This window comes from Nelusetta ayraudi, unplaced genomic scaffold (assembly GCF_046127955.1).
Source record: "Nelusetta ayraudi isolate G7.1 ecotype Tasmania unplaced genomic scaffold, CSIRO-AGI_Nayr_v1 ptg000070l, whole genome shotgun sequence".
NCBI lineage: Eukaryota > Metazoa > Chordata > Actinopteri > Tetraodontiformes > Monacanthidae > Nelusetta > Nelusetta ayraudi.
The window spans coordinates 790,491-803,104 of record NW_027466120.1 but is presented as its reverse complement, the minus strand read 5'-3'; the positions used below and the strand labels follow the sequence as shown (position 1 = coordinate 803,104).

The window sequence follows — 12,614 nt, the reverse complement described above, 5'->3', positions numbered from 1 at the left end:
CTTTCTCAGCTGATGATCTATAGCATGTTTTTTTATTTGTTAAATTCATCGTTCTGATATAAATTAATGATAAACCGACTGACTGTGGTTGGTGTCGTTTTAGGGCTCAATTATTTTTGTCTGCCATCTGTTCGAACCCTACCGGAAGTACTGACGTGTTCACACTAGGTTGGATTGCACGAGAAGCGGCTAGTCTGGCTTGCTAGGTACAGCCGGGTAGTGACACAGCGGCAGTATCAGGTAAGGAAAGGACTGATATTTACACTTTTCGAACTGAAAAACTAGCATGACACATATATTCCTGATGTGTTAAAATACAGGTGTTTGTTTTAAATGGTTGTGTCATTCAACAAAAAGAGATACAGCTCATAGAAGGAAGCTTTTACAGGGGCTATAGTGTGCTAGCCATGAACCCTGGTAACGTACTGCCGGAAGTGAGTTGTCAGGTTATCGTACTGGTTGTTGGTACTTGTAGTTCAAAAATTCCTGCCAAGCGTTTATTGCTTATCAATGAGGACGAGTCGTGGACTACATTTATGGTTGCGGTGCTACATGGCGCGTCTCGATGGGGTTCTGGGAAATGTTGTGAAATAAAGGCTTGTAAGCGCTAGCTGGATGTGTATAAAAACTACATTACCCGTTCAAAATGTCAATTTTGACCAAAGGTTAGCGAGTTAGTGCTAATTTGTAAGCTAACACGAGTGACTTCAATGGATGTAATACATTAAACATTCGTGTTTGTTACCTAACATTTGTATTCTTGTGTAGTCAAAGTATTCGTCATAAAATTGTTTGTCTAGATAAAAGATACAATCGGTCTTTTGCGGCCACCAAAGCCTGTAAGCTAATTATATAGCTAGGCTAACCACATCCGAAAGCAGTTTTTCAAGATTTTCCGTTTCAGATTTTAATCGAAATGCCGTGCAGTGACATATAAAAGCCAATGGATATTAGATAGTTTAATGTTAGTCGAAAATGATCGCGCCAAGGGTTATTAATCACTGAGTGTTGCCTTAACATGATACAGTCTCTACCTTAACAAATAAATGTCAGTAATGTCGCCATACGTTACACTTAGTCGTTCATGTTACGTTTTTATCAGAATTTAACGCTGCTTTAAAACACACGACTGCAAAACGTCAAAATTCAGTAATGGATTAATAGATGTACATATACGTGTATTTCACGTGTGTTGTTTCCCATCGTTTCCAACACATTATTTCACACTATTGTACGCGTATTGTAAAATAGTTGTAAAGTACACGTATTTCACGTACCAACATTTTAGGTTCTTTTTCTTGCAGGTTAGGACAGTATTTTTTTTATTATTATTATTATTTATTTATTTTTTATTTTTTTAGATATTCTTTCATCATTGGTCATGGAGAAAGCAAGACACTTATTTTAAACTCAGCCAATGCTCAGCCAAATTACCTAGGAAGGTAAACATGCTTGTAAAATGCCATCTCCTTGTGTTAACATTTTAATGCTAGAAATTATATCACAAGGTTATTCAGTCCTGCGTTAATAGGAGTGAGAAGAATGAATGAATGGCTCTAGAATGGTACTATGATGAAGTCTGTCTTATTTTTAATGTCAGAATGTCAGAAGGAGACAGCGTTGGGGAGTCGATCCATGGGAAACCATCTGTAGTCGCTGTCTTTTTCACACGGATCGGACAGGTAAAATGTCTTTACGATTTGTTTCTGGGATTGTCTTTCCCAAAAATGTCTCTGCATTGTTTCATGTTGTTGCTTTAGTTTTTAGACAGTTGTCTTTAAAGTATTTCGCTAACAAATTTACATTTCTTTGTTTAAACACAAAAAAAGCCATTCAGTTCCGTAAAAAACATCCCATTATAAAATGTTGCTTCTTTGCCCAATATACAGTACTTTTTCAGTGTTCATTTGTGAAATGACCCAAAGTGATGATTTTTTTTTTTTAATGCTTTCTGTTGTTTTGATCTATCAGATCTATCAGTCATGGCTAGACAAGTCAACACCGTTCTATGCAGTGCGATGGGCTGCTACTCTACTACTCACTGCTGTCTACATGATCAGAGTGTACATACTACAGGTGGGTTGTATTGTAACATATATACATATATATACTTTACTGTGAACCATGTAATAATGATAGCAAATTGGAAAAAACATACAATTTGCTCTAAAAGTGTGAGAGAGTAAGAAGTGCGGGGCAGAAAGGCAGATGGTATCATTGTTAGGAAATGGCTTGACGAGTAGACAGCAGGCAAACTCAGTGTCTGAACTTTTCTTTTCTTTTTTTTTTTCTTTTTTTAAACCAATTTCCACTTGTGAAAGCATGCAACAATGTTCTTGATGCTGTTTTCTACTGCAGCCTGTCCTGCCCTGGTTTGATGTTCAGATCTGCTTGTAAACGCACCCTCCTAGTTTCCCTGGGTTTTTGGATGATTTCACATTGTTACGACTAGTCAGTCTTCACTTTCAATAACAATCTCTTTGCTGTTTTACAGGGATGGTATATAGTAACATATGCATTGGGAATCTACCATCTCAACTTGTTCATTGCTTTTCTATCACCAAAAGTGGATCCTTCACTGCTTGATGAAGGTACGTTGTTGACACAGTGAAGTCGGACTGGTTTTTTTTGTTGCGTAGATGTCATCTTGTTGACTTAACAGTGAATTAATTTGCATCATCCTGTGATCCACCCACGGCCTGCCCCCCTGCAGACGAGGGTCCAGCCCTCCCCACCAAGCAGAACGAGGAGTTCCGCCCTTTCATCAGAAGATTGCCCGAATTCAAATTCTGGTGAGTTCATTCTCTGCTCCCATCTGTTGTCATATAAACTGGAGTTGTGCATTTGTTAATAACTCAGTTATTTTACAATGCCTTTGAGACACTGATATTAGCCAACAACCCGTTGTGTAACATCATTGTGTCTTTTCAAAGACAAGTTGTGTTTTCCCAACATTGATGCGTTTGCGTGCCTTTCAAAATGAAATATCATACATTGTCCACTCAGTGTATATTTTAAATATGGACAAGTTGAAAATGCCACAGGATGCTATGAATACACAAGTTCAAAGTATGGTTCTAGAGCAGGGCTGTCAAACTCATTTTAGTTTGCGGGCCACATAGCGGAAAATCTATTCCCAAGTGGGCCGGACCAGTGAAATCATAGCATGGTAATAATATTGTAAAAATAACAACAGATTCCAATAGTTTTCTTTGGTTTGCAAAGAGCACTCTGCAGTCTGCATCACTGTTGCCAACTCCTCAGGAAGGAAAGTCGCTATTGGCTGTCCCGAAAGTCGCTAGAAGTCGCCAAATGACGCCATCGTCGAATTTGCGTCATTGACAATTTGCACTTGATGGCAATGGATGCTGTAGGAGAGGAATAGCGTCTTGGGAGAAACAAAAAGAGAGTCAAAAAACACCCTAAATATGTTTTAGGTATTTTTTATTTTATTTTATATTAATATATTTTTAATTATATTAAATATATTCACCACAATCTACCCAATATTATTTTCATAAACATTGCATGGTTTAATATGATTGACATTTTCTGCAATTGTGTCTAAAAGAGGTTCAGTTGTGTTTCAATGCGCAGTATCGTTGGCTTGTTAATGAGTGGAGAGGTTTGGCTTGTCGGAGCCTCGCTGCTGCTTTGATAAGTGTCACATGTCTTGAGCTTTTAGTTTTAACCACATCATTTAAGAGGATTGTTGATGGTGACTGAGGCTGTGTGAGTCAAATGCAGTGATTTATTTTAATGTAACAATGAATAAACCTTTACATTTACGTCCCGCTCTGTAAGAAAGGGGCGGGTTCAGCGACTCATTTGCTGCCTGGGCGCGGAGTGGTGAGGGTCTCCTCCCTGCGGGTCTCCTCCCTGCGGGTCTCCTCCCTGAGGGTCTCCTCTCTGAGGGTCTCCTCTCTGAGGGTCTCCTCTCTGAGGGTCTCCTCCCTGCTCTTCTCCTGACAGCCGCCCAACGCGCGGCAACGCCCGCTGACAACAGGAACTGCGGAGGAACGATTCTTGCTTTCATGTCGGTCTCCAAAATACCAGAAAAGTCTCCAATAACACCTGGAAAAGTCGCGAGATTTGTCGCTAGTCGCTCTTGACAAAAAAAAAAAAAAAGTCGCCATGGGGAGTTGGAAAGTCGCCAGATTTAGCGAGAAAGTCGCCGAGTTGGCAAAACTGCTCTGCATCAACTTTGTCTGTTTTGACAGAGACATGCTGGGGCAATGAGAGTAGCCAATAGGAGACATACTGGGGCAATGAGAGTAGCCAATAGGAGGCTTGAGTGGCTGTACTTGTGCGGACTTGCTCAGTCCCAACATTAAGTTTGTTTGCGAAGCAGAAACGATATTGCGACATCAAGTGGACACATTTAGAACAGCAGTTTCTTTCATTGAAAAATTGTAGTTTTTAATACTTTGCAAAATCATCTCGCGGGCCGGAAAAACCCAGTTTGCGGGTCTGATCCAGCCCGCGGGCCGTATGTTTGACACCCCTGTTGTAGAGTTTTAACTGACGCCACTCTCTTTTTTTGGCAGGCATTCTGCGACAAAAGGCATCGTCATCGCTATGATTTGCACATTTTTTGAAGCCTTTAACGTGCCAGTGTTCTGGCCAATCCTTGTCATGTACTTCATCATGCTGTTCTGCATCACTATGAAAAGGCAGATCAAGGTAAAAGACCAGACTTTTCTCACACAATCCTGACGTATCGGCAGACACATTTCACACCTGCACACTGATCAGGCTCAACATTTCAAACACTGTCATTTTGAATTTCTACATTGACTTTGTCCTACTAGCGCCCCCTGCAGGACATTATGCTACTGCTGCGAGCTCCGCTCTGGGTCCTTACTATGAGCCATTTGCATGGAATGTTCTTTAGCCCTGTCTGAGGTTTATGCAGTACATATATATGTATGAGGGCACTATGTAATTCTGTCATGTAGTTATTTGTTAATGAACTTTTTAATTGATCTGGGTGCTGCCACTTGAGTTCTGCCTTTAAAAAGCAAGGAAGCCAACGTGGAATTCTGTTGTCTAATTGTCTTTCCTTTTCTCCCTCCCCGCACCATCATCTTCAGCACATGATCAAGTACAGATACCTGCCCTTCACACACGGAAAGAGGACATACAAAGGCAAGGAAGAAACAGGGAAAACATTTGCTAGTTAAGACCTCCCGCCTCTCTTTACCCCTCCTTCTTGTTTGAAGTCTCGAGTGCAAAGTGGCCAGAGCTAGTTAGTTTTTTTTCCCCCCGTTTTGACTGGACAGAGTTGATGAAAATTAAAAGTTTTGATCCAAACAGAGCAGTGTGGAGGATGGGCAGGCAGCAAGGAGCATAACGTTTGGGGATTACTGCCTTTTGTCTGTTGAGGTGTAGATTTTCTTTCCTTTGTTTTTTTTCTCATTTTGAAGACCATTCCCATTATAGGATTGGTATGGACATGTATAATAGTAGGTGAGACTCAGTTCTGTCTTTTGCCTTTTCACCCCTAATGGGGTCAAGTCATCAAGGAGGAACAACACTGAAACCAATATTCAAATGCAGTGGAGTTTGTCGGGGATGTTGTTTTTCTTTTCTTTTGGTTTTTTTCACCTCCTTCCCTCAAGTGAAATAAATCTGCCAAATTTTCATTTAATATATTTGTACCGACTTATTTGTAAAACTTTGTAAGTCAGTACAGTTAGTAGCAAATCAGCTGGATTATATGTGTCAGGGAAAATCGTAAGTGTATGGTCTTAGATGGAATAATCTTTTCACATTACACAGTGCTGCTGCTGCTCTCCCTTATGAGCGTCTTTGCCAGGTGTATTGATGCTCTGGTAAATTGACATGACTCATTCCTTACCAGGAAAGTCACACATGAATGTGCTCGATGAAATGATTAAACGTTATTCCCAGTTAAGATTGACCGCTGTTAATCGAGTGTTAGCGTCCTCATCTTTGTATTATCCGCATCTCACCCGGACAGTCAACAATAAGATCAATATGCTCGATTTTCGGTGACACTAATTTAGTCTGCGGCCACATCAACAAATGCTGCATTAACAGATCAGCAAGTTCCAAGTACGTTTAATTCCTTTTAGCCTTTAGTTTTTCTTAACCGCAGTTTTTCTCACAGTTGCGCCTTTGATATTTAAATTTTAACTCATTGTATTTAGCCACTCCTGAAAGAGTTCTTGTTGCTACAGGGCATTCATCTTGCATTAAGAAGTTAACAAACAAAAAATTCTGTTAGTCCATCGTTTTGCGAATACAATTGTTCAGGAAAGTTTGTGTCTTCAAAGTGCACAATCAGTATTCCGTGCTAATTCAGAACAAGACCTACTTTGCAATCATAGCCAAGCAGTTAGTTTATCAAGGAAGTTTATTATTACCCCAACACTTTTCTAACATTGTCTGTGCAGTGAAGCCTTGGGTCTGATTGATTTGCATCATCTCGCTCTTGTAGTCTTTTATATATATATATATATATTAAAAAATGTCTCTGAAAGAAGAAGTTTTGGTAAATGTAGTCATTCCAAGCAAACCTTTGTTCTCTTTCTTTTGCAGAGGAAACATGAAAACAAAGAATGAGAGCTTTTGTTATAACAAATGGATGAAGTGTGTGGCCATCACGTTTTGTTATAATTACATGTTGCTGTTTTTTCCCCTGACTTTTATGAGGATACTGTGTATTAACAGTCACTTAAGTTTCATCACTGTTGTAGTAAGGGATCAAAACGTTCTTCTGTTAAAGTTTGTGTTGCAAAGGACTGTCCAAAGGGGTGTGTGTATGTGTACATAGATATATTTTAAAATATTAAATTTTAAGATTTTTTTTTTCCAAACACCTCACTGTATCCAAGTGTTAAAGAAATCATTTCAGTCAAAATCAGTAAAAGCAAGAAATGGTTAATTCGGTTCTAGATTTGATTGATTAAAGAATGTTTTCTCATGAATTGCATGTCATTGTTTTCTTGTGCTACAGATAAAGACAACAACTTTACTTTAATAACTTAAGTGTGATTTTTTTTCACTTTAAATGCTATTAAAAAGGCTGTGTCCTTTCAACAGTTTATTAAATGTCTCTGCTTCCTATTTTATATTGAGAGAATTGGAAAAGAAAAACTCAAAATAAAACTCATAGAGCTGGACTTCATCTCAGACTCTAAAAACTGTTAAAACTTTTGTTTTTACACTGCACATTTTAGGTTCCATCAAATTTAATTGAAAATAATGACGGATAATAAGATAAAGACACTAAATACAGAAATAAAGACATTTTTTTCTTCCTTCCTTGCTGATGTGTTTCTAGGATCAAATAATTTAAACACACATGTATATTTCAAATTGACAGCTTGGATAGTTTCACATGACTGATCCGTGTTAAGGGAAACTGATTGTCAATGGGCAAAAGTTGGGAATGGCTACGTGATTCATTACTACATTGCAGTATGTCTATCACCATCATTATTACTACATAGTTTCCACTCATTGAATGTTTTCACTATCCAAGAGTTAAAGGTTGTACAAGTCAGATCATGTTCCTGTTGTCATTGAATGTTGTATCAATGGAAACTGCTCGTATTCCTGATGGAGAAGTTCGAACATTGATTGAGCAACCTGGAGATACTGTACAAGCGCAGGTGCTGTAGTCATTAAGTGTGATCTCGGACTGATAACTTGAGATTTCCAATTGTTTATCAACCGGTTGCATCACAATTCAATGCTTTTATGTTAAGATTTTTCAATGATCTGTAAACGTGTGAATTATTTTCTTATTCTCTGTTTCTGTTTAAAATCAGGCACTGAATTAAACATGTTTGGTTCCTCTTTAACTAAATCATATTTCAAATGAGTCCTTTTTATTTTTAAAAGAAAAATACCTTAGTTATGAAAAGTGCTGGAAGCTACTGTATGAGACTTTACTGGCACTTTACAAACTACTGCTGGTACAACCTATCATTATTATATGACTAGCTTACTTCTATTGAGACAGAGGTCAATGACGTAATACCACTTTACATTCACCTATTTCCTCAAATGTAACTTGCATTTCTCTGGTCTGTGGGAGGAAACTGGAGAACCCAGAGGAAACTTATGCAGATACAGGATGCAAATCCAACACCGCAGTCTCGGTACAAACAACTGCGGCAGTGCCAACTTGAAATGACAAAGGAGTGAAACAAATAATACGTTTTACAGTACATTTACAAAAGTCTTGCACAATTATAAAAAATAACTACATTTATGTCCCTATGTCACTTGACACTTGACATGTCTGACTGTAGGGCAGCAGTTTAGATTGATTTTTTTTTTTTTTTTGCATACTGATTTGTGTATTTATACCCAAGCATTTAGCAGTGAGCCATGATTAACACCACTGAGCCACTGAGCTGAGACAAACCCAGTTAAAAGTCCTAATGGTAGGACCAACACAACAATGAAACGTTTCCTTGATGTTTTTTGCCTATTGGGATCCTTTGTTTACGCGGCGGCTCACGGCAACGTCTCTGCCTCAGACTTCCATCTCAAGGGAGATTTTTTGATAGGCGGACTTTTTAACGTTCATCATGTCAGCACCCCTGCAAACCAAGACAGACCTGAAGTCACCGACTGCTCCACGTAAGTGTTGCGACAAATTGCTTGGAATAAGATCTTTTTTTTTTTTATATATATTTCATATTGAATGTAAAATCTCCCAGGACACAATGCTGTGCTTTCCACGTCCACTTTGAAAGCAGATTGTTTTCCATGTAAGCAATGCGAGATACTGCCGTCTTTGCAAAAACGATTGATTTACGGTGTTGCCACGTTGTCTCCGCGTCCACAGTCAACCCTTCCTTCTGTCAAGTTATCGGCGGTTGCAATTGATGAGATTCGCCGTGGAAGAAATCAATAATTCTACTGACCTCCTGCCAAACGTGACTCTTGGCTATGACATATTTGACCACTGCTCAGATACTCAGAACTTTCCGGGCATTTTCAAACTCATCTCTGTTGATAACGTGATCCAACTTCATGGCAAGCCAGTCGAGCAGCAACCTAAAGTCATGGCAGTGGTTGGACCTTACACGAGCACTGAAGCCCGAACGTTGGCCCCACTATTGACGATGAATCTAATTCCAATTGTGAGTTTGACTTTAGACAACTAAAAAAAATCAAGTTATAAAAAAAACACCTCTGTTATTAATATAATCTATTTTCTTCACCCTCTAACAGGTCAGTTATGGAGCTTCTAGCTCTGTCTTCTCCAGAAAACAGAATTTTCCCTCTTTTCTAAGAACACTGCATCCTAATAAAAATCCTATTGAAGCGATTGTTAGCATTGTCCAGTATTTCCACTGGCGCTGGGTCGCATTCCTACACGTAGACAATGATTACGGCAACGATGGACGGCAACTATTTATTGAGAGGATCCAAGACACCGACATCTGCCTCGGATACACCAAGAGCATCGGCTACTTGACAGATTACACCTCGATGTTTAAGCAGATAGAGAGCCAAAGGATTGGAGTAATTATCGTTTTAGTCGTGGGATGGGCCGCTGAAGCTCTCATTACATCAGCGATACGACTGAATGTCACAGACAAGGTGTGGATAGCAGGAGAGGCCTGGTCTTTGAATAAGAATCTTCCCAAGTTGAAGGGAATCGAAAGTATCGGAACTGTACTTGGGATTGCTGAGCCGCTGGTGGCGATACCAGGGTTCAGCCAGTTTATCCATTCCACATGGGAAAAGAGACAATGTGAACGCGGGGAGGAACCGATGTTCTGCAACCAGGCCTGCAGCTGCAGCGGCTTCAGTGCGCAGGAGCTCGTCGCAGCCGACCCGTCCTTCTCTTTCCCCGTCTATGCTGCTGTGCACGCAGTCGCTCGCGCCTTGCACGAGATCCTGCAATGTAGACTGGACGGCTGCAAGAAAAACATTACAGTGTACCCGCACATGGTACGAATGGAGATAATCTGGTTTTATTTCATTTTAGATGTGTTTTTTCTTGCAATTTTTTGTGACCAGAGATAACGATATATATATACTAACCATCACTTGAAACTGTCTCTCCACACATCAGGTTCTATCAGAGCTGAAGAAGTCAAATTTTACACTTCTGAACGACCGCATTGAATTCGATGAAAATGGTGACCCACTGCATAAATTTTACTCTATAGTTTTCTGGAGCCACAGAGGTGAGGCAGAGGAGGTTGGCATTTATAAATTTAATCCATCGTTCCATTTCTTCATCAACAACAGCAAAATAAGGTGGTACTCAAATGACAAAGTGAGTTGTTGTTTTTTTTCTTAAACTAAACTACAACTACTTCTGCAGCCATGCCATGATGTGGTTTAATATCCCCCAAAACACACTCTTTAAGTCATATATTTTCTTTTGCAGGTGCCTACTTCGTTATGTTCCCCAGAATGCACTGTAGGACATGCACAAAACCAAGCTGGGATCCACAAATGCTGCTTCACTTGTGAAATCTGTCCAAACGGAACATACGTCAATAGCACGGGTAAATGATCCAACAGTAGAGGAGGATAATGCAGCACAGTGTGGTATAACGATGTGCAGTATTCTTCAATCTGCGGTGCAAACCATCAAAAAGACATTGAAATCACGATAAATGACGTCACAAACGCTAACCTTGACTGTGATGACAATCTCTCCTTCTATTGTGTGAAACAGAGGATCCCTACACATGCGTCCCCTGTAAGGAGGCAGAGTGGTCTGCAGCAGGAAGTACCTCGTGCCTCCTGCGGGCGGTGGAGTATGTTGCGTTCACTGACACCGAGTCCATACTGATCATCATTGGAGCCTGTGCCTTGGTGCTTCTGACAGTCGCCATGTCTGTTGTCTTCGCCATCAACTACAACACTCCTATTGTCAGATCAGCTGGGGGACCCATGTGCTTCCTGATTCTAGGCTGCCTCAGTCTGAGTAGCATGAGTGTGTTTTTTTACTTTGGTGAACCAACAAGTTCCTTTTGTATGATGAGGACCCTGCCGTTTGTGTTGTTCTACACTGTGTGTCTGGCGTGCTTTGTCGTTCGCTCCTTCCAGATCGTCTGCATTTTCAAAATCGCCGCCAAGATCCCCAAACTGCACAGCTGGTGGACGAAATACCACGGACAGTGGCTCTTCATCGCTGGTGCATTTGCCACTCAGGCGCTGTTCCTCCTCATCAACAGCACTAGTTTCCCTACTGAACCCTACAGAGATTTGAATTTCTATCCTGATAAAATCCTCCTGGTTTGTGGCACCAAGTTGAAAGTGGCCTCCATGTCTTTGGTTCTGCTTCTTCTTCTGTGCATTCTTTGCTTCATTTTCTCCTACATGGGGAAAGACCTTCCGAAAAATTACAACGAGGCCAAATCAATAACCTTCTGCCTGCTCCTGCTGGTCCTCACCTGGATCGTTTTCGCCACAGTGTTCACGCTCTACCGTGGGAAGCACATACACACCCTGAATTCTCTGGCGATTCTCTCCAGTCTCTACTCTTTCCTGTGGTGGTATTTCTTCCCAAAGTGTTACATGATTGTTTTCCAACCCCATAAAAACACCCAGAAGTACTTTCAAGGTCTTATTCAAAGTTATACCAAAACAATAAGCCAGTAGCTGGTTTAGTCGGTGGCTGTTGCATTAAGACAAACTAATCACCTCCTGAGGTTTGGATCACGGTCAGATGGAGATAAAAATTTAAAAAAAAAAAATTAAAAGAAATCGTATTTTAGAATAAATGGTTTGAAATTGTATAATTAGTTAGTGTGCGTTTAATCGAAATTGATTTATAATTTTACTAATTATACAACATTTTAGCTGAAAGTAACTCACGGGATTATACAACCACAGACCTTGTTAAGAGAAAATTAGTGCCAACAAGCACAAGACACACAAAACATTAAGCTACAACAAGATCGGTTCTTCTTTTTCAAACAGAACTCCAAGAGCTTGAGACGCAGACACATGAATAATTTTGCTGGCAGTTACTATCCATGCACGCAGAAGCTCCTCTTGGAAAATGTGTCATGACAGCAACTGATCTCAAGACAATGACAACTTAATCTTTACCATAAATGACCAACGGATGACAGGTGCTTTGTCCCCTCGACTCAAACCTGTTTGATTCCCTTCTCATGTCACTATCACAGACTACAGTTCTTCTGTTCAGACACACACACAGACTGAGGCTTTGCATGAATTCCTAACAGCAGGATCCAGGTCCCTACCGAGAACCAACTGAGTAAACTACGGAGACCATAGGATAACAGGACAGCGATATTCTGAGCACACTGGCTGAATATTGGGTTTATCAGTGGATCATACAAAGAAGACTAAGATTATCCCACCAAGTTAAAAGCAAGGGATGTGTACACTATGGTTCACTGATATGGAAAACATTAAACCAAGACTAGAAGAAATTTGTTGCATGTCTTTAAAAGTTAAAGCTGTGTGTTCCGTCTTGTGTGATTTGTCTTTTAGAAAAAAATTCTTTTAAATTTTTTTATTTCATATGTCATATTAAATTTGCCATATCCTAATGTTTGAGTACCAGATGTCTGTTTTGTCTTTTTGTAAACACAAGAATGCTCAGAATGACTAAAGCGCTTAACTTTTCCATT

General features: G+C 39.9%; 2 protein-coding genes across 3 annotated transcripts; both read left to right on the top strand.

The window, feature by feature from the left end:
- The first annotated feature begins 99 nt into the window (after window positions 1-99).
- rer1 (retention in endoplasmic reticulum sorting receptor 1) lies at window positions 100-7,837 on the top strand. Of its 2 annotated transcripts, XM_076042287.1 has the most exons (8): window positions 100-240; window positions 1,601-1,682; window positions 1,972-2,076; window positions 2,495-2,591; window positions 2,714-2,792; window positions 4,548-4,683; window positions 5,094-5,148; window positions 6,565-7,837. In XM_076042287.1, exons 2-8 carry the CDS (start codon window positions 1,602-1,604, stop codon window positions 6,573-6,575), a joined length of 564 nt encoding a protein of 187 aa, XP_075898402.1. In that variant the 5' UTR covers window positions 100-240; window position 1,601; the 3' UTR covers window positions 6,576-7,837. The 2 variants fall into 2 exon arrangements, with proteins under 2 accessions (XP_075898402.1, XP_075898401.1); XM_076042286.1 differs by having other exon boundaries at window positions 5,094-7,837.
- A 123-nt stretch (window positions 7,838-7,960) lies between these two features.
- On the top strand, window positions 7,961-11,625 carry LOC142898975 (taste receptor type 1 member 1-like). Its single transcript, XM_076042288.1, has 6 exons — window positions 7,961-8,619; window positions 8,828-9,125; window positions 9,217-9,942; window positions 10,067-10,273; window positions 10,388-10,508; window positions 10,682-11,625. The coding sequence occupies exons 1-6, from the start codon at window positions 8,438-8,440 to the stop codon at window positions 11,608-11,610; spliced, it is 2,463 nt and encodes an 820-aa protein (XP_075898403.1). The 5' UTR covers window positions 7,961-8,437; the 3' UTR covers window positions 11,611-11,625.
- The last annotated feature ends 989 nt before the right edge of the window (window positions 11,626-12,614 follow it).